At 35.4% G+C, this 27,685-nt stretch overlaps 2 protein-coding genes across 8 annotated transcripts in view; one reads left to right on the forward strand and one right to left on the reverse strand.

Annotated features, from left to right (window-relative positions):
- Window positions 1-12,633, forward strand: part of ABI3BP (ABI family member 3 binding protein) — a 209,935-nt gene extending 197,302 nt beyond the window's left edge. For both annotated transcript variants that reach the window (XM_037525650.2, XM_054700654.1), the window contains 5 exons: window positions 6,652-6,731; window positions 7,564-7,593; window positions 8,190-8,351; window positions 9,472-9,594; window positions 11,492-12,633. In XM_037525650.2, coding sequence (XP_037381547.1) covers window positions 6,652-6,731; window positions 7,564-7,593; window positions 8,190-8,351; window positions 9,472-9,594; window positions 11,492-11,607 — 511 coding nt within the window. In that variant the 3' untranslated portion in view covers window positions 11,608-12,633. The remainder of the gene's footprint in view (window positions 1-6,651; window positions 6,732-7,563; window positions 7,594-8,189; window positions 8,352-9,471; window positions 9,595-11,491) is intronic.
- Window positions 12,634-12,902: 269 nt separating this feature from the next.
- TFG (trafficking from ER to golgi regulator) overlaps window positions 12,903-27,685 on the reverse strand; it is a 29,539-nt gene continuing 14,756 nt past the window's right edge. The window contains exons 5-8 of one of the 6 annotated variants that reach the window (XM_037525645.2): window positions 24,305-24,472; window positions 23,447-23,587; window positions 16,996-17,094; window positions 12,903-13,704 (exon numbers count right to left, since the gene is read on the reverse strand). In XM_037525645.2, coding sequence (XP_037381542.1) covers window positions 13,328-13,704; window positions 16,996-17,094; window positions 23,447-23,587; window positions 24,305-24,472 — 785 coding nt within the window. In that variant the 3' untranslated portion in view covers window positions 12,903-13,327. The remainder of the gene's footprint in view (window positions 13,705-16,995; window positions 17,095-23,446; window positions 23,588-24,304; window positions 24,473-27,685) is intronic. The other 5 variants (XM_037525647.2, XM_037525646.2, XM_054700655.1 and 2 more) reach the window with 5 other exon arrangements.

The raw sequence follows: 27,685 nt of genomic DNA on the forward strand, positions 1-27,685 counted from the left end.
ATGATTTAGATCTTCACGAATTTGTTCATTGCCTTGTGACCCAGTATGTGGTCAAATCTGGTGAATGTCTCAGGTGTACTTGAGAAGAATGTGCATTTAGCTATTTTGGAATACAGTGCCCTATAAATGTCTATTAGGCCCATGCTGTCTAATTCTTTAAGGCTATTATCTTCTCCCTATTTATTTTTCTGCCCATTGGTGGGTGTGGTATTTGTCTCCCACCACAAATGTTTTTTTGGAAAGTGTTTGCAGAGCTGACAGTAAATGTCTAATATATTTTGGTGCCCCTTTGTTTGGTGAATAAACACTGATGATTGTTGTCTTCCTGATTTATTGTTCCCTTAATCATTAAATAGTACCCATCTCTGTCTCGTTACCTATTTTAACTGAAAATCTATTTTGTCTAATGTAAGCATGGTTGTCCCTGCCTTCTCTTAGATAGATCCCATTTGCTTGCAGTATTGTTTTCCACCCCTTTGCTTATCTTTGGAGCTCAGGTACATTGCCTGGAGATCAGCAGGTTATTTGGATTCTGTTTACTAATCCAAACAGATACTAGGTGTCTTCTTATTGTTACATTTAGTCCATTTACATTGAGAATGATTGTTGTTATATGAAAGTCTGTTGCTGCCATTTTGCCCTAATTTTCTTTTTTTTTTTTAAAGATTTATTCATACAAGAGTTGGGGTACAGGCCAGAGATGCAGGGGGTGACAGGATTCACCAGAGACTAGTGGGGAGCAGAAAAGGCAGACTGAGTGAAATACACTGCTGAGGGGAGCAGCGGGCGAGGCAGGAGAGGTCTGCTGAGCCATGTGGGTTTCTCCCTGGCCGGCCAGGAATCGAACTTGTGCTACAGAGGCTGGGGATTGCCCCATAGTGTGGTGCTAACCCCCTGTGCCACCAGGGAGGCCTCATTTTGCCTTAATTTTCATGGTTCAATCTCTTTCCTTTTTGAGTTCGTGTATAAGCCTCTATTTGGTGTAACGTGAGAGCTACATTCAGTAGTTCTTGGACTGAAGGTCTAGTGTTTGCAAACTCTTCAGTTTCTCTTTGTGTGAAGAGGACTTTACTTCTCTCTCGTCTGAAGCAGAGTTGCAGGATAGAATATTCTTGGTTGGCCGTTTTTAAGTGTTTGGAACACATCATTCCATTCTCTCTTTGCCTGTTGTTTCTTTAGAGAAGCTCAATGTTAACCTAATTGGGGTTTCTTTATAAGTTATCTGCTTCCTCTCCCTTGCCAGCTTCAAAATTCTTTGTCTTAAACTCTTGGAAGGTTATTATAGATCTTGGTGTAGGTCTCATTTTGTTTAGGTACCCTTGGGTTCTTTCAGCTTCCTGGATTTGTATATTTAGTCCCTTCTCCAGGTTTAGGAAGTTTTCCTTCAATATTTCTTTAAATGCATTTTCTGTCCCCTTCTGTCTTACCCCTCTAGCATACCCATTATTCTTATATTGCCTTTAAGTGTAGTATCTTCAATTTTTTTTTTTTTACTTCATTTCTCTTCCCTCTCCTATGCAGATTCTATGTTCATTCCTATCTCCAAGTGCAGCAATTCAAATATTCTTCCATCTGGTCTATTCTGCTTTCATAGCTTTCTCCTGAATTCTTCATCTATTCTATTGTACTTTTTGTATCCTCAATCTCCATATTTTTCTTATTTAGAGCTTCAGGTTTAATCTTGTGTTCAGTGATTTTATTTCTGTTTATTCATTTGGTTTTTGAATTTTCTTCCTTTTCTTTATCATGGTCATTTTGAATTGCTCCTGACAGGAAGACATCTTTCGTGTCTTTGTAATTAGGTTCTAGAGATTTGTGCTCTTTCTGTGGTGTAGTATACTGGTGTGGATCCACATTGTCACTTGTGCTTTTCCACCTCAGAGTGTGTTTTGTTTTGGGGCACCACTGTTTAGAGGAGGCTTTCCAGGCTGGGTGAGTATATGGCCCTAGCACAAGACCAGGGGTAAGGCCACCATGCACTTTTGCTGCCTTGGGGCTGTTATTTTGAACTATAAAGTAAATCATCTGTGTCTATTTCATTAAGCTGTTTCTGGAGATTTTCCTTATTTTGTTTGGAACCTATTTGTTTGTTCATTTTTCTTGACTCTTGTTGGTTCCTGCACATTCGACAAAACAACTAATCTTGAATGGTCTCATGTAGGAAATGAAACTCTTCAATCAGTCCAGCCCAAGCTCCTAGTTGCATATCAGTACTCTAACATCTTCAAGCCATGTTCTCTGTTCTTAGTGGCTCCCAGTAGTTAAGGGTGTGCCAAAACTCACCGGAGTGCCAAGTGGTAGAATCAGTCACTACGCTGCTCAAAATTTCACCCTTGGGTAGCAGATGGGAAATTATAGTTATGCCCCCTCTTGGAAGAGACTGAGAGATGGGCTTTTTTGCCTGCTCTCTCTATACTGGGTGCAGGATACTTCTGTTTATAGAAGGGTGTCCCCAGGCTTCTGAGTGTCTGGTAAGGATCCCAGCAGCCTACAGAAACATGCTGGTTAGAAGCCTCACATTCAGGTAGAAAAACTATGCAGTTAAACCCCTTTCAAGGAGACTGGGAGATGGACCTTTTTTTCTTCTTCAGCTGTGCTGAGCCCTGGGCTATGGGCCAATTTAAATACTGCTTCTTTGCTATGGTACAGTAGTACTCATGAATGCAATTGTTGGCTATCCTAGCCAGGTGATCTAGGGACCATCCCTTGGATGCATGTTATAATAGTTGGGGCATACATGTATACAACCTCTTTCCAGGGAGTTAATAATAACTTTCCAGGCTGGAGAGAAGGCTGGGGGTGTCTCCCAGCTCCTAGATTAGCTAAACTAGAAGTCTGGCTTTCAGGTAGCTTCCAATTTTGCAGATAAACTCCTTTTGGGGAAATACTAGGGAATGGGTAATTCTGCCTGCTCACTTTGTACTGAGCCCTGGTGGTTTGGGAGTGGCTAGGGATAGCCATGGTGAGTACACTGCACTTAAGAAGCCCTTATACATTTGCTGAATTATGGGTATTGTAACACAAGCCCTATTTGCTTTTGCAGCTATGTATGTGAGGGACTAGTCAGTGGAAACCTTAAGATATTGGAGTGCTAGATGTGGGGTCTAAACCCTTACTCCTTAGAGGGAAGATGGCCCAATTGTATGTCTCTAGGTCAGGTACAGGGTTAAAGGCAAGAGTCTGTCTTAGCCTTTTCCTGCCTGTCTTCATTCATTCACTTGAAGTGTAGTTGTTTGGCTAGATTCTGGGTCTCTTTTGGAGGTAATTGTTCTGTGCGCAGCTATATATTCAATGAGTCTGTGAGAGGAGAGTAACTCGGGTGTCTCTGATGTTGCCATCTTAGTTTGACTCACTCTTTTTCAATTATTTTAGCCATTTCTCCTGTTAATTGAATTCATTCTCTCTGGAAGGACTGTTTCTCAAAATGGTGATACTTATCTATTTGTCCCATGTATTTATGCTAAAATTTCCTGGAATCCCTCATCTTCTGTAGTATGTTGAATCCCCCTTATTTAATGCAAAATGAGGGATTAAATTTGTAATGCAAAATGCATTTGAGAAAAGGTTATTAAAGATTCTATTTCTGAGTCCTTATGTGTCTAAAAATATCCTTGATGATATAGCTATTAAGTGGAAAATAGACTTAAGGATAAAATGAAGACCTTCAAAGGTATCATTTGTTTCCTAACTTCCAATACAGGAATAATCAAATGTAATTTATTTTGGATCCTTTGATGAGACCCGATTCCTACTGAGAAACTTTTGAGATTTTGTCCTTATTTCAGTACAACTTGTGAGATTTGCATAGTATCTTTTTCATTTTGCTGGGCATACATTACGCTTTTTGGATCTGTAAATCCATGCCTTTCAGCTCTGGGCAATTTCCAGGATAACTTTCAAATCCCTTTTTCCCTCCTCTCCTAGAAACTACTAAATACTGTTTTTCTTGGAATAATCCTCCAATCGCCTATTTCCTCACTTTTTTGTTTTTGTTCTATTATTTGAAAAATATCCTTATCTTCCAAAACTATTTTAAGTTTTATGTTTTTATCTTAAAATTTTTTTATCCTTTATTTTTTAAAACTTCCTATGTTTATATCCTACACATTATCAACATTCTCTGAAAATACTAAGTTTTAACCTACAGTGTGTCATAAATTTTATAATAGAATGATTCTTGGAAATGATTTTGATACTCCCAATATTTCCTGTTTATATGTTGCTTAAGCACTCAACTGTATATGCCTTTAGTTTCCAGTGTTATTACTTAAACTTAGTTTAACATGTTTTCCTCAAAACTTGTCAATTGTCAAAAGAAGTTGGCCAAGAAAAACAAAGTACATTAATGACTTTGTGGCCATGCTACAAATGGAGCTAAAATGTAAGTAACTGTGAAATAAAGAGACAGAGGATTCCAGCAATTGGACTTGGCCAAAGCATGGGGCTTTTGGCAATGATCTGGAATGTGGAATGTACTGCCCACTTGAAACAAAGTCCAGATGCGTGCAATTTTTTCCCCATTTTTAGTTCACCATAGTAGGGGTGTGAAGGGGAGGAGGAAGAGTTTGTTTATACAGTCATCAGGCCTCTAAGCAAGAATTTAATCTCTGGGAAATATTCCATGCCAAAACACCCCATGTATGTGTGATTTATGTAAATGAGTGACAAGGATGGTTTTATATCCAGTGGGCTCTAACTGTAAATGGTAATAGCACCTTGTATCAGTTGCTTAGTTTGCTAAAATTTTAAAATGTAATTTAATGTGCAGTCTCCTGCTAAAAACCCTGTATGTTTTAATCATTTCACAAGGCTTGGGAGTCTGGAAAAGCCAAAGCTATAGTAGTACAATGGTTGAGCACCTCATTGTTCTTAACTAAAAAACAGAGTAACATCTAGCTCTTGGGGTTTGTGTCATATTAATGTATGCAGAATTGTTGCATCTGATACATAATGAGCACTAAAAAAGTGGGAAAGTGGTTGCTATTGTTGTAATACTTGAATGTGTTTTCTTAGAGTTTCTAGTAGTTTTAGTGCAATACCTCAGTAGTCAGGAATCTGTCTCCTTGGACTCTAGAAAAGTTTTCCTGTTACTGTTCACTTGGTATCCTTAGTACCAAACTGAGAAGTGTCATCCTTCTGTTACTCACTTGTTTATAAAAACCATTTTTCTTTTGTATTCCACATTCTTATTCAGTTAGCACCTTTTCAAGAACTGGAGTGATCTCCCAAAAGCACTGTACAAATTTGAGACTTACAATAGTATAAGCTGGCCCAAATTGGTTTTATATTCAGAATTGCTTTTCTGCTAACTCTGCTGATGAGGTAAATGGCAAATAGTTTGCTGTCTGAAGTTCTTAAAAGAATTTGCTCTGCCTAAGTATTCCATGAATAAAATTTGCCAAATATGTAAATATTTGCAAAAATTATGCCAAAGGGGCAGAATTTTTGAGGATAGGATTCCATGTAACTCCAAGGAATCTGGGTTCACTTGGGTTTTGTTAACAGAATTATGGACCGGGCCCATATGAATTTGGTTTAGAGAGCGAGCGAGCTTTTACTCATGCTCTTCACAAGAAGACACTAACCTTGTCCTTACTCTGGACTTGGTGGCTTCCAGGGACCACAGGAGAGCTGAGTTCCATAAAATGCAAGCAGAAGTCCTTGGAAAAAGTTTTCTTCATGTGCATCTGTCCCTACAGTTTAGTAGTTATCAAATATCATAGCAGAGGATTCCTGACTGAACTCCCTCAAAACCTCAGTAGGTAGGATGGAGGAAGAATCTTTAAAAAATTTTCCCACGGTCACTTTAGCATTTGATTGTGACACAGGCAAGGTTCCTCATTGTTGGCGTTGAACTATAATAAGGAATGAAAAAGGACTTTTTCATCTCGTTGCCCAAGAAAATGAGACATTTGAAGGAAACGAAGTCCCTTATTGCTAGATAGCCTAGGTCCCCCACATGCCTCTTCCCTATATAAACATTACCAACTTACCCAGTTATTTGTAATTTGCAGTTTTAAAGGACATTTTTTTTTTAACATTTTGCAAACTTTATCAATAGCTTTCAGGTGCTAGCTGTTGGTGCTGGAGTAGATACTGTTAAAGAGTTTAGTATGAACTCATTGTGTTTATAACATTACTAGTCATCTATTTTTTCTTTTTTTAAAGATTTATTTATGTATACAAGCACTGGGTACAGTCAGAAGCGCGGGAGGGTGAGAGAATTCACCAGAGCCAGAGGGGAGAGTAGAGCAGGCAGACTGATGAATTACACTGCTGAAGGGAGCAGCGGGCGGCAGGAGAGGTCTGTCGCGCCATGTGGGACCCTCGCCCAGTGGCCGGGGAGCAGCCGGGGATTGAACCAGCGCTGCGGAGGCTACAGGCAGCTTCGCAACCCAGTGCTCAACCGCTGAGCCATGGGGGAGGCCCTCAGCTATCTTTTTAAACTTAATCATACATAAAACATAAGCTGTTCAGAAAGTAAAATTACTTTTTTCTTTCCTGAAGCTACTTGTAGAAAATGTCCATTCACTGGCATCATAATTCTAAAAAAACAAACCAAACCTAAAATTAGGAAGGCTATCTGTTTAACAGGGGAATGTTTCCTACCCTTGAAGATTACAATTTTCTTTTTATTTCCCTTCTACACAGCTATGAATTCCAAGTGAAATCCAAAAACCCACTGGGTGAAGGCCCCACCAGTAACACAGTGGCATTCAGTACTGAATCAGGTAATTCCCAACAAGAATGTAACTCTGGGCTACATTGTTTGCAAAGAGAGCTTGTCTGAAAGTCAAATAAACACTATGTACATATAGTTTCTTCCATTACACCAAAAAAAAAAATCCATGGAAAATAGCAAATTGATGTTACTCTTACGAAGGAACATCACTTAGGTTTTCCTCATTTATCTCGATGTCAGAAGTGGGGCATATAAGCTAAAAATATTTTTAATACCATGTAATCAGTTTATATTCAAATAAGTACCCTCTCTGAACCTAGTAGATTCAAAATATCAAAATTTATACATTTTATGAAAAACTAACAAATTAGAAAATTGAATATTCCTTTCAAAAGCCAAATATATGTGTGTGTGTATATGTATGTCAGACAAATTGAGACACAGTATATCCAGAAAGGGAATTCGTTTTTTATGACATGTAGCTGAAGCTTTTTAATATGGTATGTTAAGCTCTAATTTCTTAATGAGATGCATCTGTACCCACAGCATTACTTGTATGATTATTACAACACTGCTGATGGCAGCTTGGTGATTTAATCATTAGTACTTTCTGTATGAAACTAACGGAGGTGGCTTTTGAAATGATGTGTAAGAGCTGAAACAGCAACAAAGTTACCTAACTACTCAAATTATATATAAAAGATACCGCTGAGTACCGTAGAGGTGATTCTCCAGTCAAGGAGTTTCCACAATACTTTCAAACTCAGTCTCTAGCAAAAGTGTACCATTTTGCAAGTAAGACTTAACTGAAACCACCCATCTTCTTCACTATGCCACTGGAACTTTGAGACTTACTTTTGACTGTTTTTTTTCCTCCTCAGCTGACCCAAGAGTGAGCGAGCCAGTTTCTGGTAAGTACCTGTTTCAACACAAACCTAACTACATGCTTTCCTCTAATGTCCTATATACTGATTCAATTCATGAGGTACAGCAGGATCTTAGTTACAGTTTCACTCCAGTCCATTTAATCTTCTTAGAATCCTGATCGGGGTGAATGCTTACCTCAAATGTTCAGTAACACTGAGTGTATGGTATTTTGAGATTAAGCTGTCTATTCTGAAACTTGCCTTCCTTTATATACCTGACAAGAATTTAAGCTATAACAATTTCATTTCTACTTTTAATAACAAGTCACATTAAAATAGCTGTTTAAATGGTATATACTATGTTGCAAAAAAGAAAACTAAATTTGCTCTTAAAGGGATCCTATTTAAATCTACAACTGTAGAGATTTTAAATAGCTAAACATACTGCTCTTGAGATTTATCTCACTATTGACAAACTTATCTGGGGGGTTACAGGTTTAAACTCATTTGGCCCCAATATTTAACACTAGAGAAAACCAAGTATCAGCAAATTGTCAACGAACTTTGCAAAGTGATTTTTAGAAAGCTTTTAGGATAGCTTTGCCGTACTAAACTCAAAATCATGTATTTTCCTTATGCAGCAGGAAGAGATGCCATCTGGACTGAAAGACCTTTTAATTCAGACTCTTACTCAGAATGTAAGGGCAAACAGTATGTCAAGAGGACATGGTATAAAAAGTTTGTAGGAGTGCAGCTGTGCAATTCTCTCAGATACAAGATATATCTGAGTGATTCTCTCACCGGTAAGCAGAAATACTTACTTTGTTTTGATCGTTATACTTTAGGGAATGCTAGCATTCCATAACTTAGCGTTTTCCATGGGCTATACCAGACATAATGATGTGATGTTAATACAAGTTTTCTTTTTGAGCAAGATATTAGAATTCTTAACCACCATAGACTGACATGCGATTAGAAGGTAGATAATGGAAATGCAATTTGAAGCAGTGCTATCATGGCAAATTTGGATGTAACAAATTGAGCTAAAGTACACACATTCATCTAACAAGTGTCTCTAACAATAATCATGGAAGGAATCTAACATCTTTAATTGTAAGTCTGCCAGAGGTCTAGAACTAGACTCAGTGAGTTTTGTTTTTGAACAAAAAAAAAAAAAAAAAAAACCAAGGCTGGTCCCAACGCAGAAAGATAGACATTTGTTCAGTCATTCAATGAACATTACCCATTTTGTGTCATACATTGTTAAGTACTGGGGACAAAGCAGCATACAAGATACATCCCTACTTCCATGGAGCATACAATCTAGTAGAGAAAGACAAATTTTCTTCAACATTATAATTCTTAAAGAGAAAATGGCTGCATGGAAGCTGCTCTAGTAAGAATGGTAAGGCAAAGCCTTTCTGAAAAGGTAGCACATGTGCTTTTAAGAAAATTATGAGAAGGAGCCAACCAACCGAAGATGTAGAGCTAGAGACAAGTGAAATACAAAGGTCTACAGCAGAACATGCATAGCCAGTTCCACCAGGGTAGCTGAAGGATTAGTAAGTGGAAGATCAGACAGACATGCATGAAATCAAATGGGGCTTTGAAACCAGGTAAGGAATCTGGGTTTTTTCCTGAGAATAAGAGACTGCTGGAGAGATTTAGGGCAAACATTTACATCAGGGCTGCATTTTTAAAAGACGACTAATCTCTGAGAGTAAGAGGGGAAAAAGAATATAAGCAGGCAAGACTGAAAGCAGGGTACTATCTGGGGAGACTACTTAAAAGATCAGCCAAACACTTGTAGCTTCAAATAAGGGTGCGAGGGCAATAAAGATTGAATATTTAAAACAATTTGATTATTTTAGAATTATCACAGAAAGTAACAATTTATGATACTTTCAATTTCTCACTCTTCAGGAAAATTTTATAACATAGGAGATCAGAGAGGCCACGGAGAAGATCACTGCCAGTTTGTGGATTCATTTTTAGATGGACGCACAGGACAGCAACTCACTTCTGATCAGTTACCCACCAAAGAAGGTATGCTTTCTGAGCCACCTTATAAACAGGAAGATTTTCCAAATTCACCCAGAAAGAACCGAAGCTGAGGAAGGCAACCATTTTAAAAATAATTTTATAGCACTACTACTCCAGGTATCAGGCTGAAAAAAGAAAACCTTCATACACAACCTTAATATAAAGACTTCAACAGAAGTTTCAACTTTGCTCCCAGTCCATGCCTCTATTTCTTAGAGCCAAGCAAAATTACATAGACACATATATAAATGCATTCTACTTCAAGGAAACCCAAATTTGCTCCCCCCCCCAAAAAAAAACAAAACAGTAACAGGGTCTCCCAAATAAATTCCCTAAAAATTGCCTTATAAATAAAAACAATTTCTTACCAGAACTGTTCTATTTTAAGGACCACTTTTACTTGCTAATGACACATTAGCACCAAGTATCTTAATGAAAATTGAGACGTTCATTTAAAACATTAAATTAGTTGACTAGTCTTTTCAGCACCACATTGTGTTCACGGGCACCTAAAAATACAAATCATAGTAAAAGATGACTTAAGATATATAACATACTATAAAATGGCATGTATTTCTCACAGTGAACTGTTAGATCATTTAATGAATGATCCTTGAAGGAAATTTCACTGTTTTATACTTAGAAATTAAGCAACGGGGCCTCCCTGATGGCGCAGGTGGTTGAATGCAGCGCTGCGAAGCTCTCCGCAGCCTCTGCAGTGTGGGTTTGATCCCGACCATGGAGATACCCACCTGGTGCTCCTCTCAGCAGTGTATTTCAGTCTGCCTGTTCTGTTCCCCACTCAGTCTCTGGTGAATCCTCCCCACCCATCTCCCACACATCTGGCCTGTACCCCGGTTCTTGTATTGAATCAATCTTTAAAAAAAAAAAAATAGGAAAACAGGATAGTTTGCTCAAACATTTGAGTACATAGCACTTTTACTCAGGTCAGTTGTCCAAAGACCACCACTAGTCTATAGTGTGCAGAAAGTATTCTTTTAGGGTCTCCCCTGGTGGAGCAGCGGTTGAGTGCTGCAGTGGCTGCAAAGTTGCCCGCAGCCGCTGCAGCGCCGGTTCAATCCCTGGCTGCTGGGTGAGGGTCCCACATGCCGTGCAGACCTCTCCTGCCGCACCCGCTGCTCCCCTTAGCAGTGTATTTCGTCAGTCTGCCTGTTCTGTTCCCTGCTCTGGCTCTGGTGAATCCTCTCACCCTCCTGTGCTTCTGACTGTACCCAGTGCTTGTATAAATAAAATATTTATTAAAAAAAATTAAAAAAAAAGTATTCTTTTACCCTTGAGCAATGAGGGAATTAATCCAGTGTGGTTGAAAATTCAAGTATAACTTTTTACAGCCCCTCATCCCCGCCCCCAAAAACCTAAGCTGCTACTAGCCTGCTGCTGACTAAAGCCTTACCTTTAACAGTTGAGTAACACATATTTTGTGATTGACACAAAAATTATATCCTGCAATATTACAATCAGGGAAGCTAGAGAAAAATGTTAACAAAGTGAAACATTGTAAAGGTTGTCTTCGCTTTGAGTAGGCTGAGGAACTGAAAAAAAATCTTCATACAAGTGGACCTGTGCAGTTCAAAATCATGTTATTCAAGGGTCACTGTATATACAGAGTATATTGAATGTTTTAATACTCAAAACACCGCTGACTCCTCCACTTTGCAGTTTGGTCTCAGGATGGGATGTTTGGTAGTATGTAACTTAAGGCAAAAAATGTCAGAGCTTCAGGTGCTCCTAATGTTGAGCCAGTCATGACTACCTCAGGGAAGACACCAGCACTTCTGTTGCTATCCATTTACTACAATACCTTTTCCAGTAACCCCCTTCAATCTGATCAACAAAGGTAAAAATATTAACAGCTATTAAAACTTATTTTCTCTCTTAGGCTATTACAGAGCAGTTCGCCAAGAACCTGTCCAGTTTGGAGAAATAGGTGGTCACACCCAAATCAATTATGTCCAATGGTATGAATGTGGAACCACTATTCCTGGAAAATGGTAGATGCTACAGTCATATTCAAAAGTTGTTTCATCTTGGCCACAAATAATTGGAAATACTATGGTGTTTGTCACATTCATTTAAAACCTATGTTTACTATATGTATAAAAGCAATATTAGATGTTTATTAGAAAAGACTGCTGAGATATTTATCAGGTTTTACAAAGTCATTCTAAGAAAGCAAGATATTAACAGAATAGCATTTTTTGGGAAGCTGGCTCCCTAAGACATGGTATTTTAAGAGATCATGTGTATATTATTTATCAGACTGTTGTAATGATGTTTTGAGATACTTTTATAACAAAATTAACATCAAAAACTAATATACTTTTAAAAGCTATTTACTTTTATTGTGTATTCTTTCTACTTTGAGTTAATTCCATCAATCTCTACTTGGTTTAACTTATTAGATCAAATTAACTTCAGCATATATATATGTGGGGAAAAAAGGTTCTAAGGTTCATGTTTATTTAAACTTCAATTTTTTAGCAATAACTACTTTTTCTGAAACATTTAAACAGTGATTAACATTAATATACATTTCCATAAATACTGATAAGATGCTGAGTAAATTTCATTTCAGATGAAATGATAGTTTCAAAATATATTTTGTCCTTTTACTACCCATAAATATTATAACATCTGCATGTCAAAGTATTCCTTTAAGCAATTATGTTTATACTGTCATGCCAATCAAGTTGTATGCAGAGACTGAATGGGAAGTCTGAGCACAAAAAGATCCCTAACATTTTACAGAACATTTACTGTACTTTTTACACATGGCTTCTTAGGAATGAATATATCAAAGGATGTTTTCATAATTCTGTTTAACTCATCTTATAATGAAAATCTCATTTTTATTTAAAATACTTGCTTTCCTTCATTTGGGGAGGGAGATAGGGAATGCTGCCCTCATTCTGAAAGGATCTTTCCTGTGCTTACCTTCAACATGGCTTCAGTTTTATCAATGCTACATTTTTGTATTTTTCAAACAAGTATAAACCCTGCAATAAAGAGATGTAGTTTTTTTAAGAGTATGTTCTTCATTTCTGAATGGTTCCTCTCTATAAAGAAAATCAAAAGGTTATTGAGTATCTTTTAAATACTCTATTGTGTTTATGTCCTAAACTAATCTACCTGTGAGATCTACTTTAAGCCAATGACTGTTAAATGCATTTCTTTGAAAATCAGGAAAAACACAAACTTAAAACATCTATACTTTAAAGACCAAAACAACAATAAGATTTACTTTTTACTCATGTATATAAATGACTGAATTAAAATTACAAGACTACTAATGGATTCAATTATCTTTATTAACCTATCAATGTTACATTTTATACATAGCCTCTACCTGGCTTCTCAAAAGGATCTACTTTAGTACATCATGTTAATAGTAAAAAGCCAAGATGGCTAAACTTCAACCTAGCATTTTAATATCCTCTGGAAAAGGCAAGCTAGAAAGTCAATCACTTATACACATTTAAGAGTAGTGTTCCAAAATAACTAGGAAGCTGCTACACTTAAGCAAAGGGGGGAAAATATTTCATTTTGGTCTTTTAAGTTCCAGCAAATTATACTTTCAATTAACAGCAACAATAATATCATAAAAAAAATGCTCTGCTTTTTCAATTTCTGAACTTCAATACAAATTAAAATAGTATTGGAGTCTCTTGGGAGGCAAATAGCTAGCAGCTACATTCATTGGTGTAGCTAAGCCTCTTTATCGATAACCAGGCCCAGGTTGAGTATAGCCCTGACCAAAGGGAGGACGGTTACGCGCAAAAGGGTTAGGCCCACTTGGAGTCATGGTACTTCCTGGAGGTGGAGTAAAACCTGGTCTTGGTTGATAGGCCCCGGGCTGGCTTGGAGCCATTCCAGGTTGTGAGGCTGGCGCCACAGTATAATTAGCAGGCTGAGAAGTGGGGGCAGCATAAGTTTGTGGAGGATAATTGCTCGCCTGGTACTGCTGTGGTGGTTGCGCAGGCAGTTGTTGAGGCTGACCAGAAAAGGCAGGAGCTGGTGCCTGGGAAGTTGGTTGCTGACCATATCCTTGGAACTGCTGAGGTGGTTGGGGTCCAGTCTGCTGACTATAACCTGCTGAAAAGGCAAAATAACATTCATATCTTATTTTTCTTTTGGTGAAAGTTTTCCAGAGAATACCTTACTGTTATGGGCCAAAAATGATGAGAAATTTAACAAACTCTTCCCAAATATTTAACCAGTAGTAAATGCCGTCATACAATATTTCAAGACCAAGGAGTATCACAGAGGTGTTTGCTAGACAATTTTTTCAAACCCTCTAAAACTGAAACCACTCTGTATCTGTATATTTCATTACAGCTGCTTCTAGACTACGTAGTCCCTGAGAGCAAATTTCTGTTGTAGCTTAACTCCTAGCATAAAAAAAGATGCTAAAATGATAAAAGGCAGGAATTAATGCAAAAGCTAGTCAGTAACCTCTTTTGAGGGGAGGCCTATTTAACACAATACCAAATAATGTCAGAATGAATATTTTTTAAATGAAACAATGGTGCTAACAAATACATCTTACTGTGCTGAGAGACTTTAAGGTGTATTCATCTACACAAACTAAGCCTTTTAAGAATAAACATTAAGTACCCATTTTTTTTACAATCCTTAAAATCTTGCAACTTTTAGATTTGGTATGAGTGTTTTTGCCTTTACAACACAAATTTTTGACTTAGCAGTAACAGCATAACACACAACAAGCATACTATATTGCCCCATAAAATCAAAAGCTGTATTATTTACCAGAATGTAAAATTTTTTTAAAGAAAGTCTGCTCACTAAAAACTTTTATCTCTACCATGAAACACACCTGCAGCTACTTGCAATGAAACCTCTCCATTGACTGGAATCCTGTCAGCATTAAATACCAGATACATAAGAAAATTATTAAAATATGTACAACCCTGCATTAAAAAAAAAAAAAAGGATTGAATGAATTTGAGTATATTCTGAACTCACCTTGAACCTGGGTTCAAAATTTACTCATGAAAGAAAGCTTTTTGATATAGTCCATGAATAAAACTGGAAAAGGTCACAGAGGGAAACTGGCAAACCAACAGTGTCAAAGATGGTCCAATGTTACCACCACCACTTACAGTCTCCAAGCAGAGTATTTAGTTGACTATTTCCATATCTCCCAATCAAATTCAAGTTATAGGACTAGTGGGATCAGAAATACAAAGAATAATTTGAAAAGAACTAAATTGTACTCAGAGTAAAGAACCTGACTAAAATCATGTAAGAGCAAGTTTAATTTTTAAATAAGTATCTAATGCAGTTTACTCATGTAGCATCTAAATACTAAAGTCAATTCATGATAAAAACTTGCATATCATACAATTTCCTACCCTCTACATGAAAAAAAAAAAAAATTTTTACTGTTAGGTTTCTGGAGAGAGTGTTCAACTTTTATACTAAAAATGCCTAACTTAAGACTGCGAGTCAAAAAAAAAAAATTGCTTTTCATCCCAGCAACTAAAATCTAAACTGGCTTAATATGAGTTGGGAAGCAACCAGATTCTTAATTATTTCTCAAGAGAGAATAACCCTTAAAGGTCCTCGGAAGTCATTTCACAAGCAGCTTGTTGGTCTTTAAAATTGTAGCAATGCTTCTATATGTGTCTACAGTCACCCTCCCTTGAAAAATTAACTTTGGTTAAGAACACCAAAACTGCAAGAAATGGAATTGTTTTTTAAATAAATAGGATAGGACAAGGGTTCATATGGCCCACAAAGCATAAAATATTTCCTATATAGCTTTTTAATGGCAGAAAAGTCTTCAACTACTGGTCTAGGTTGGAAAATGCTATTGAGAAATAAAGTATACAGGGGTCTACCTTTTCCTGAATGGCTACAAATCCTTCAATGCATCACCACCTCTCTAAATTCTACTTGCCTCATTTATTAAAAAAAATGTCTGGGACAACATCAGTGGTCATCAACCCTGGCTGTGCTTCAGAATGACCCTGCAATGCTTTTAAAATATCAAATCATGAACCCCCTTCCCTCCCACCCACAATGAAACAAAATCTCTGGAACAAGCACCCAGGTAGCTATAATGCAAAAAGCTCTCTGATGATTCTGAAACACATGAGGGTTGAAATTTTCCTGGCTTTGATAACCAGATGTATACTCAAATATACTCCAATGCTACATTTTCTATACTCTAGCATCTACTGTTTCTAAATTATATAATTTGCTACATTTTAAAGGATTTCATACTAAAAATATCCCCCAATATCATAATCTAAGTTTAAATTTATTTCACCTATTTTATATAATTAAAAAGTATCAGTAGAAGTTAATCACATTACAGAAAATACAGTCCAAATAAAAATTGCTTGTATGTATTATAATATACCAAACCCCAATTAGTGATAGAAGTTTATTGGCCTAGTTAAGGGGATTGGCTAACTTTTTCTGTAAAGGGCCAGACAGTAAAATATTGTAAGCTTTGTGAGCTACAGGTTCTCTCTTGCAACTACTCAACTGTCATGGTGCCAAAGCAGTGACAGCACAGAAATGAATGGGAATGAATGTGATCTAATAAAACTATTTACAGAAATGAGCGAAAGACCAGATTTGGACGTATGGACTAGAGTTTGCTGATTCTTGCTCTCTTTGATACTTCAAAACTCCATAAAATAGAATTTGGTTTAGATAGCAATTTATGTTTAGGCACAGCTGAAATTATGATTTTTAAATGTTTGGCTATAAAACAAGAGCTCATCACAAACCCTCTCTCTGATGTAACAAATATAAAAATTACTTGGATTACAACCATAATGTTAACAGTGCCACACATATAATTTTCAGTGAACAGATAGTAAAATACCCAGCATGCCTATTTAAAACAACTATACTTAATGGTTTTAGTTGACAGAATTACATTTTTATTTCTACTTTTATGGCTTGAGTTTGGAGATTTTAAAAACATGCACAGCTTAAATATGGTTCTTATTTAATAAGGTCACCTTTTCATATAAGAGAAAACTATTTTTACAGGTACTACAAGTACACTGGGATTAAGTGTTGCATACAATGGGGAAAAACTTTGCATTTTTGCAGTTCTAAGTCAGCTAAGAGTTAAACTGTTCACAGTAGTAAGAGACAGACTTATATTCAAAACTTTTATACTAAAGTTATTATATAATCATGTACTATGTTTTATTTGCCCTTTGGAAAAATGAAGTGTTTACTTACAATAAAATATTTATGTAAAAGTTTTTGAAAAAAATACTACTTACTACAGTGGTATAAATATTACAAACTAAGGAATTAAGAGCAAGGGCTTAAATTTAAATGAGTATAGAAACAGCTCAAAAACCATGAGCTAACTCCCTCTGGACACCTGCTCACCTGAATACTGAATACCATACTGCTGTGGTGGCTGAGGTGGTGCCTGCGGCTGCTGAGCACCATAGCCAGCCTGCTGTGGGTACTGCTGGTATATCTGACCTAAGAAAGACAAGATGAGGAAAAAAGACAGGTTTAACTAAGCAGAGAGAAATATTTTTAAGGCACATTTACATTCTCTCCGCATCCAAGCATATAAACACACAGTGTAAATCTGTTCCCTTTTAAGTGTCTATGAAAAGAATGACCAACTTAAAGAGTACAGCTTGCTCTGCTATAGAGTAACTGCAGAGAACTCTAACCCACAGCAAATAGTACTAGTTGTTACTTTGTAAATTCAAGAAAAACAAAGGGTTTCAATGGCCGACAGATATGTACTGATAATGTTCAGTAAAAATTGAAAGAGCTGAAAATCAATAAAAAAAAAAAATCTGAGAAATGGGCCAAATCATTGGTAGCTCTTAAATCTTTCCCAAAACACTATAATCATCATCTAAAGTTTTCAACCTTTGTTACCAAAAGAAGGGACTCTTTAGTAGTAAGAATTTACACATCTTAACTACTAGGCCCCAAAAACACCTTTGGCATTTAACAACTATTTGACTTTTTTCCAACATCTGAATATCCTATCCAATCACGTGGACTCTGATAAAGCCTAAACAGTTTCTCACTACACTTTTTAATAATGGCAGACCTGTTTTAACACTGGCAATGTGTTCTTGGAAATGGAAATCCTATTTGAACTAGACCAAAGATCCTCTGGATAAACCTTTTATACTGTTATTACCTGTGATTTCCAAATAAGGATTTACTGGTTTGTGTCTTTATCATCTCTACTGTTTTTACAGTTCCAATGTTGGATTTAGCTAGCTCTAATACCTAGGGTAGCAATAAAACTTGCATTTTAATATCTGGTTAGTATTCAAATTTTTTCACTAAGTTTATGTTCACTAATTACTTGAAAAATTTTCAAACTGCTATTAATCAAAACACTATTAGTAAATAGCATACACAGCATGCTCTAGGAAGAAAGAGAATTACTGAAAAGTAGTCACCACATTAACTACTTAAAAAAATAGTCACCACATTAACCAATGAAATTGAGCTATAGTAGGCAGCTAGCACTCTCAGGCTGAGATCAAGATGAGCCCACTCTATGAGACTGGTTGCTCAGTTCAATGTACTATAACGCTACATGAGATATATACCTGTAATTTATAGCCAGCTTATTTTCGAGCAAGAGTTGTGGCTTTTCTCTTTTTAATAGAAATATTTGCTTACCTATTTTTAAGCTATTAATCCTCTTCCCAAACACCCAAAGAAAGAAACTTCTACAAGTTTCTTAAATATTTTCTTAATAGTTTAAGACAAAGGCACTAAAAGTTAAAAAAATTTAGATACCACCTTAGTCCTGGGTTGTACTTCATACCTAAATTTTAGAACAGAAGTTACAAAAATCTGGCACAGAAATACAACCAAGAAGGAGAAATATGTGTAGTATACAACAATCGATTCTTATTCTTAAAATTCAAATGATTGATCTATAATACAAAAATGAGCAAAGAACAGGCAAAAACGTCAACCTCAACAGCAATCCCTATTCTGTATCTATTTCAGATGCACAAAGACTATGCCATTTATCTGGCGTCAACATATTACAGCTAATAAAAACCACTGACTGGAATATTTGTAACTCTGGAGCTTCACTTTAAAACGAGTTTTAAACACACTTCTCATAATAATAATATTAATTCAGTTACCATCAAAAAGGCTGAGATTAAGGCTCTATGTGGTAAATTTTTGCCCATAATGATTCTATGAACTCACTCAAAAGAGCAACTATTATTGAAGGACTCACTTATATAATGGTGACACTGCCGGAATTGTACTTTGCTACACTGAGTGGTAACCAGTCTCTACCATGACCCCTACAGACTCTTGCACCTGTATAGTATATGATAATGAGTCAGTATCCTTATCGCCATAGAAATTAGTAAGATTAACTCCACAATACAAAAATGAGCTAAGAACAAGCAATAAACCACGAGTATTCATTCCCTCCCACACTGTGGGCTGTCCTGTATTCCAATAGAATACTGTAAAAATGATAAATTTTTGAGATATGGTCAAAAAAGACAGTTAACTTCACCCTTATAATTTCTCTTTATCATGTGCTCTGGTAGAATTGAGGCCTCCTGCCAAAAACAATGTGAGGGATTATCTTGGAAAGAGATGTACCAGTTCCAGTTAAGCTTAAGATGACAGAGACCTGGAGTCAAAACACAAAGCTAACATAGAAACAACCTAAATGCCCAACAACAAATAAATAAAGATGTGGTATATATACACAATGGAATACTGCCGTTGTTAAAAAAAAAAAAAAGATGAAATCCAACCATTTACAACAATATGGACAGAACTGGAGATTGGGAGATTGTGCTAAGCAAAATGAGTCATAGGAAAAAGAAAAATACCGAATAATTTTACTCCTGTGTGGAATATAAACAAAGCAAAGCACAGGAACAGACAAAAACAAAACCCTGAAATTTGACTGTAGAACTGAGGCTACCAAAAGGGGAGAGTGAGCTGTTTGGAGAAGGGCACAATACTACAATGGAGGATTATTAAAGGTTTGTTGGAGGGCATAGTATGACAACACACACTTGTTGAGGTGTTAACTTGCCTAAAACATACAGTGTTACAAACCAACGATACCTAAATTAGTATAATAAAAAAATTAAATTTCAACTGGTTAAAAAAACAGCAACATCCCAGCTAAGCTGCTCACAGATCCCTGACTCAAGCCTAGATGTGTCTCTTTTAGTATCATGTTTTGGGATAAAGTGTTATAGATAGCAATAAATAATATACATAGTTTTGACTATGGAAATGTATTGGGGTGACAGATAATGGAAAAAAGAGAAGGCAGATAATCAAATGGAAAATGTTAACTTTGTTAGATTCCTGATGTAAATAAGCTAACTAATAATTATGAGACAATTAGGGAAATTCAAATATAAATGTATGTCAATATCAAGATTTACTACTAATTTAGTTAGTTGTAGTAATGACATACTGGTTATGTTAAACAGAAAAGGTTATTATTTAAATATGCATACTAAAAAATTGCATGCGATAACATGTAGGATGTGATTTGAAATATTTCAGCAAGTTAAAACACAAAGAAAAGCCAGGTTAAAAAAAAAAAAAGCCAAAATTACTGGTAAGTGTTGAAGCTTCATGAAGGATATATGAAAAAGTAATTATTCTGTATCTACTTTTGTGCCTATTTCAAAATTTATATAATAAAAGCCATTTTAAAAAACAAGCTTATTATATTGGCATATGATTTTACAAATTTTAATTATATCCCTTTAATGTTTTCAGTTTATCAAAGAGCAATACTGCTTAGTCTCTGATACTTTTTAGTGCTCTTCTCTGTAACTGTACCACTTATTTAGGATTTTCACAACTACTCCAATTTACAAAGTTTCCCAGTAACAGAGGCACCTGCTTTCTCTGAAAAAGGTTATTATCTATTTTGCTTCACTTTATGATGCTCAACATTTTGTTGACCCTTTTAAATGAACACTGTATTAAAATCCTTGCAAAAAATGTACATTTCCAAGGTCCCTTTTATGGAATTTAAGCAACCTGAAATTATTTTTTTCTAAAATTATTTCATGTTCTATTATAAGCTATTCCTATGTTAATCATTAAAAATATTTTTGTTAATAGTTTATAATGAGCAGTTGAGCTAACAAACTTAACAAACTGGTAATGTAAGAGATTCACTATACATCATTCATCAAACAGTATTCATTAATCTTCAATAAATCTTGGGAATCTATAAACAAATGATATATTAATCTAGAACTGTGCTATCCAATACACTAGCCAATAGGCACATATGGCTACTAAGCATTTGAAATGTGGCTACACCATGATATGCCATGTGTTTTGAAGTGTTTCAAACTAGTGTCATATCCTAGATTTCCAATATGCAGTAAAAAATTATAGAACGTAAAATATTAATATTTTCATGAACTACCACTTGTTGAGACACCAGATATATCTGGTTAAATAAAATGTATTATTAAAACTAATTTTACCTTTCAAGCTGTTGTGGCTCATAGAAAAACATTAAATTACATATGGCTTCTGCTGTATTTCCTTTGGGGAAGACTAACCTAGTTATACCAGAATGCTAACCTATTGACCAATGTCACGAACAGACCTTGAAAAAAGCTTACAATACCACCCTGCATATCCAACTGTTAATTTTGATGCCTCTGGAAAAGGGGACAGAGGTAGAAAAGTTTTCTAATTTTCACTGCATACCCATTTATATTTTAAAATATTTACATTTTTGTGAAATAATTTTTAATTACTATAAACCCGAGAGAATAATCTGTATAAAGGGACCAGCCTTAAATCCCTTTCTTTATAACTGAATTGTAATTGCCATTCTCAAACAGTATGCAGCACTACTTAAATACATATTTTTAAAAAAAGGGGGCTATTTCACCTGATATATAGACATTATGCTCCCTTCATAGTCAAACTCTGCTTTTGCCTGCCTCTTCAGTCCACTTCTATGTCAATCCTACTTTGTTCCAGTTCTAGCAGTTGTATTTTGGTGCAAAATTGATAGAGAAAAAGAAATTTTGATTAAGCAAAAAGAAATTCTTCCCAAAAACATTCATTCTTTAGCAAAATGCTAAAGTCCCTTCTAGTCCCTGTGACTACCATTCATCTAATCGAACAACTCTAAAAGTACAACTGTTTCTACCACAGGATGACAGAACTCTAGTAGTGCTCAGCTCATTTCAGGTTATGCTTTTTCTTTTTTCAATAAGATGGATAAAGGGGGCCTCCCCGGTGGCGCAGCGGTTGAGCGCTGGGTTACGAAGCTGCGCGCAGCCTCTGCAGCGAGCAGCCTCTGCAGCGCCGGTTCAATCCCCGGCTGCTCCCAGGCCACCGGAGGAGGGTCCCACATGGCGCGCAGACCTCTCCTGCCGCCCGCTGCTCCCCTCAGCAGTGTACTTCAGTCCTTCTGCCTGCTCTGCTCCCCGCTCTGGCTCTGGTGAATTCTCTCACCCTCCTGCGCTTCTGACTGTACCCAGTGCATGTATAAACAAAACAAAACAAATAAATAAATAAATAAAGCATGCCCCTAAAAAAAAAAAAAAGATGGATAAAGGCAGTCACTTGCTTCTGCTGCTGAATAACTTATTTCTTGTGCTGGAAATACATCATTCCACAACCTGGTCCCTTTAAACAAATAGTTAGAGCACCATCTGGTGTTTGTTTAAAAGTGGAATGTGTAGTTTTAAAGATCTCTATATGCATGGGCAAGTCACAGAAACGAGATTTTAGTATCTGAAAAAAATCCCAGAGATCAGTAACTACCTTAGCCATATGTTCTGCACAAGGGTTCAGCGAGGTACCCCAGTGTGTGCTGTCATGAGTTTGTGATTCTTCAATCCTCTTCAACCATTGCAATGACCCTTTTATCTGTTCTAAATACTGAGCTTTCAAGTTATATTTTATTCAGGACTAAAGACATACTTTTGAAAGCACTTTAGTTCAATTTTCACAATTAACAGTGAGAGAATATCAAAACTCGGAGACTAAATTGCTCAAAGACAAATCATTTAGGGAATGCGTGATTTAAAACACATTCTGATTACTGCAAAGAAAGAAACCTAAGTACAATGTGATAGAGATTTTATCACTGATTATTCAGATTGTCTCTATCTTGTTCTTCCTTTTCCCTACAATCAATCTTTGTCCCTTTTCACTTAGCCACCTGGAAAACCTCCTATAATCCTTTACACTCTGAATGTTATTAAAACATTACCAGGTGCCCAAAAGAAGTATTAAATGATGTTTTGAATATCACTGTATTAAAGTTGTATCCTTTTTTAAAAGAACAGAATACATTTCAACAGAGAAAAAAATACATTGTTTTTTCAACAAAAAACATTGCTAACTATATAAGAATATAACGGGCTATTTATCTTTCAAAAAAAACCCTATACTTAAGTTTTATGCTTTACCTCTATTTTTGTCTCTTTAAATTAAATTAGAGGGGTGGGAGAAGAAAAAAATAGCATTTAAGTATTGTATGAAATAAAGTGTCACTTTAATGGGTCACCTCTGGTTATCACTGAATAGTGATGGGAATGAATCCTTCTGACCTATCACACTTTATTTATATTCATATAAATACTTTTCCAAATATCATTCTTTCCAATAATCAGAAGAATATTTGACATATTATTCTATTGTTTTTAACCCAAAAATATACTGTATCAAGTAAATAAAATTTTTCACAACTATATTCACAGCATAAATGTATATGTATATTTTTTACAATTACAAACAAGGCTGCAGTAAACATTTCTTCACATGTACCTTTCCATACATTATGTTCTAAGCTCTAGTTTACCTTCACTCTGACCTGCTTGTGTCTGCGCTCCTGTATATGGTGGCTGCTGCGGTTGAACACCTGGTGGGTGAGCAGCAGAAGAGGAGGAAGCAATGCTGTCAGGCGTTCCTGAACGGTCTTCTGCAGGAGCACTTGGTGGCCCTGAATGGTCATGAAAAGTCAGTCAGTTCCTATTATAAGATCTTCCCCCAGTAAGATCAATTAATATGTTTGGTTACGAGAATTGAAGTACTATAGAATATATATATATATAAAATCACAAATGCAGCCTTTTACATGAAATGTACATTATTTTTCCCTTTGCTCTAGTCTCTTCAGTATTCATTGCTACAACTGAAAACCCTTCCCTATAAAATGTGGAATACTATATTCCTGGTTTCTAACATTCCCCTGCAAAAAACAAAACTTATCACCGCAATACAAATATCCTGTACCTTATACAATCTGCAATCAAAAGAATCATTCATTCTCCACAGTCCATAAGCCAAATTCAGTCTCTAGTTTAATATTCGAGGGTCCAAACAATATTTCTCACAATTCCTCTTCTCACATGCCTCCTAATCAATTCCTACAATGTATCTAATATTTTTTCTGTTTCTGTTACTATTCCCTCCACTGTCACATTTTCACATATCTCAATATATCATTCTAATAAACCTCTTTCACCCATAAATATTTCTTCCGGGTGCTAGGAATCAACTACATTTTAATCTAGTTGGTGCTTTATGTAAACATATACATATCCAAAAATTTATTGAACTGACCACTTAAAATTTATACACTTCACCATATCCAAGTATGCTACTAAAAATGGAAGGAAGAAAGAAGAAAGAGGATGGGAAGGAGGAATTAACTTACCTGAAATCTGATCATCTGTTAAGCCAAATGCTGACATGACATTTTTATTGATTTCATCTTGGTTTTTTAAAGGATCAAAAGCTGACATACTTGCTGCCATAACCTGAGTAGACTGTTTTCCAGAAGAATCAGAAGATGCAGGCTTTTCTTCCCTCCCATCCACACTATCTATAAAAGGAACAAAAATATGTTTACATTTTATCTATACAAAATAAAAAAAAAAGCATTAAAATAGGTAAATATATATGTACATATAGTCTGAAATGTTAGGAATAAGTATATCTGAATATAGACTTCTAGAATATTTTAATTCTTTATACTTTTAAATTTTTTTTATTTTATAATAAAAGGTTTTATTATTCCTATAGAAATACAAGTTAAATATTGTTTCTTCAAACAATTGTATTATCTACCTACTTCTCTAAGAATTATTAAATGAATGAAAAACATAAAAGCAGCTTAACGGAGGAATATTTTAATCTTTTTTGGGGGGGGAAGGGAAGAGACAGATGACCTAAATCCTAATATCAGATACATATTAGGCACTAATGATTTATTTTTTAAAAGGACAAGAAACTTAACTGAAGTTATGCCATCAACGTCTGTTTTATTTCAACTTATCAATGAGTAATAGACCGGAAATCTCAACCTAACCAATACACAAAAAGCATGTTTTTAATTTTCTTTCTCTCTTTAAAGTATTTATTACTCATTAAATTACTGATTTAAATGAAATGATGTGCCTGGGATTTGTTTCAAAATAATAAGGAGCTGAGGGGGTATGGAAACAATGTGTGAGTGGACAACATGATACTGATAGTTGATAATTTTTGAAGTTGGGTATGAATTCATGGAATTCATTATAGTAGTGTGTCAGGTTTTGTATATGTTTATATTTATCCATAATAAAATATTTTTAAAAGCAGAAAAGTAAAATTTTAAACATTCTAAGCAGTGTAAATTTAAAAGCAGGGTTTTCTTCTAAGGATACCAAAGTACTCAATAGGCATTTATACTACTACTATGTTAAAGAAAAGGAATTCAAGGAATAACCTACAAGTAGTAAACAAAAGAATATTGCTAACCATTTACTAAATTAACTGACAACCAATTTTTTTTCCTGTTATTGAGTGGACAGCTAAGTTGTTATTACCTCTGTTATCAAAAGAGTATTTATACTGTAAAAAAGTGTAAGCAGCATATAAGCACAGTGGGCTTGATGTTCTCATTCATTCCTATCATTTTGCTGGGTACACTAACATTTCTTCAATTTTAGAAGAAAAGTCCTATTAAGTACTCCCTTAAAGTAAGTCTACTAGACAATGACATAAGGAGATGAAAAGACATCCAAGCTCATGGAAGAAGGAAATCAGTATAGTCAAAATGACTATTTTATCAAAAGTGATATATAAACTTAACTCAATCCCTAACAAAATAAACATTACTCAAATTGAAAAATATCACAATTTATAAAGAATCATAAAAGGTCTCAAGTAGTGAAAGCAATCCTGCAAAAAAGGAGAGATATAGAGGCACATCACCTGACTTTACAGTATAAAGCAACAACAGTAATTAAAACATTATGGTATTGAAATAAAAATACACATAGATCAATGAAACAGACTCAATAAACCCACACAAATATGTATACATTTATATCTACATATATATAGTCATTAAAAAAAATGAATGGCAGCAGCTTTGAACAGATAATTAAACAAAGAGGATATCCAGAAGGCCAACAGATAGCATAGAAAAATGATGATCATCATTTTTTAATTTCAATTAGAGATGGAGGTCAAACCTACAATGAGATACCATCTGACGCTTGTGAGAATGGCATAAAATAAAAAACAAAAACAAAAACTCCAAGTGCTGGGAAGAATGTGGAGAAAGAAGAACCCTATTACACTGTTGCTGGGTATGTAAACTGGTGCAGCCATTTTGGAAAGCAATCTGGATTTACCTTAAAAGAAAAACCCAAAATGGAAATACCGAATGATACAGCAATTCCACTCTTGGGCATCTATCGAAGGAAAATTAAATCATCAAAAAATTATATGCTCTACAATGTTTACTCCAGCATTATTTGCAATAGCTAGGACATGGAAACAACCTAAATACCCACTGAAGAAGGCTGAATCAAGAAGATGTGAAGATGTGGTATATCCACACAATGGAATACTCGTAAGGAAAAATTAAATAATCCATTTACAGCAAAATAGAAGACATTCAAAGCAAGTCAAAGACAAATATCAAATATTTACACAATAGACAACTAGACAAAGCAAAACACTTATAAAAACTAGTAGACATTAATAAACAGTGAGACTTCTGAGAATAAGAGGGAGAGGGTGGGAGAAAGAGTCAAAGAGTATAAGAAATAATGGTGGGAGAAAAAAATTTAAAAACCTTTGTACTTTGGCCCTACTGATCCTAATTCCCAAAATATATTTGTTAAAAAAATTATAAGAAAAATAAAAGACTCTTGTACATGGAAAAGTTCCAAGACTCAAAATTTGGTCTGTCTGCATGACAGGTTCTGGGGTTGGGGACAGAGGCAACTTAAAAATAAAAAAATAAGCCCACCACTCACCAATCTCCCTTCTCTAATTCCAAGATCATACCCCAAGAATGTATCACACCAATCTTATAAACTGCTCCCTCACACCTAACATTACTATGTTCCTCTGCATATACATCTTTTCACTTATTGCAAACTAAAACACAGGCTACTATAATAATTTCTGCCCAATACTGGCCATACCTGTTGAATTTTGATCTAAGTTTCATAATATTCTACACAGGCTTAAATCGTCTGAAATGATATGCTAATGTTTTGCTAGCATATAGCAATTCTTCTGCAAAAATAAACAGGCTTTCTTCAAATCCTTGACCTAAACTTGGAGTTTTTTTCGTTTAGATAGGGTGCAGAACAGGCAATTTGCTTTGACCTGTAATATAAAAGGTTTCATCATAAAGATATAAGGAAGACCTCACTAAACTATTTCAGCAAATGTCCATTATGTTCTGAACTACAGGGCTGGAACTAGAAATTACTACTCATTCACCAAATATTTGTTAAGCCATCTACCATTAACACAATTCTACATGGCTGGAAGAAGTGGGGAAGAAAAAATCACGGAAAATGCATCTTTAACTAGTTAACTTAAAGAAAATTCAAAAGTTTTAATTAAATGGGTCCAAAAAATACAGTATCTCAGAATCTAAACATTGCAAGAATTTACACAATGCCCCTTTTCCATAAAATCGTCTATTAATAATTTACTCTATAAAAATTACTATTTCACAAAATGAACAGGTTTAGTAAGCATGTGAAATGTGTATGTAATAGAAAAATTATAAAAAGAAACCAAAAAA

The sequence above is a fragment of the Talpa occidentalis genome, unplaced genomic scaffold (assembly GCF_014898055.3).
Source record: "Talpa occidentalis isolate TD23 unplaced genomic scaffold, MPIMG_talOcc4v2.1 talOcc4.4, whole genome shotgun sequence".
Taxonomy (NCBI): Eukaryota; Metazoa; Chordata; class Mammalia; order Eulipotyphla; family Talpidae; genus Talpa; species Talpa occidentalis.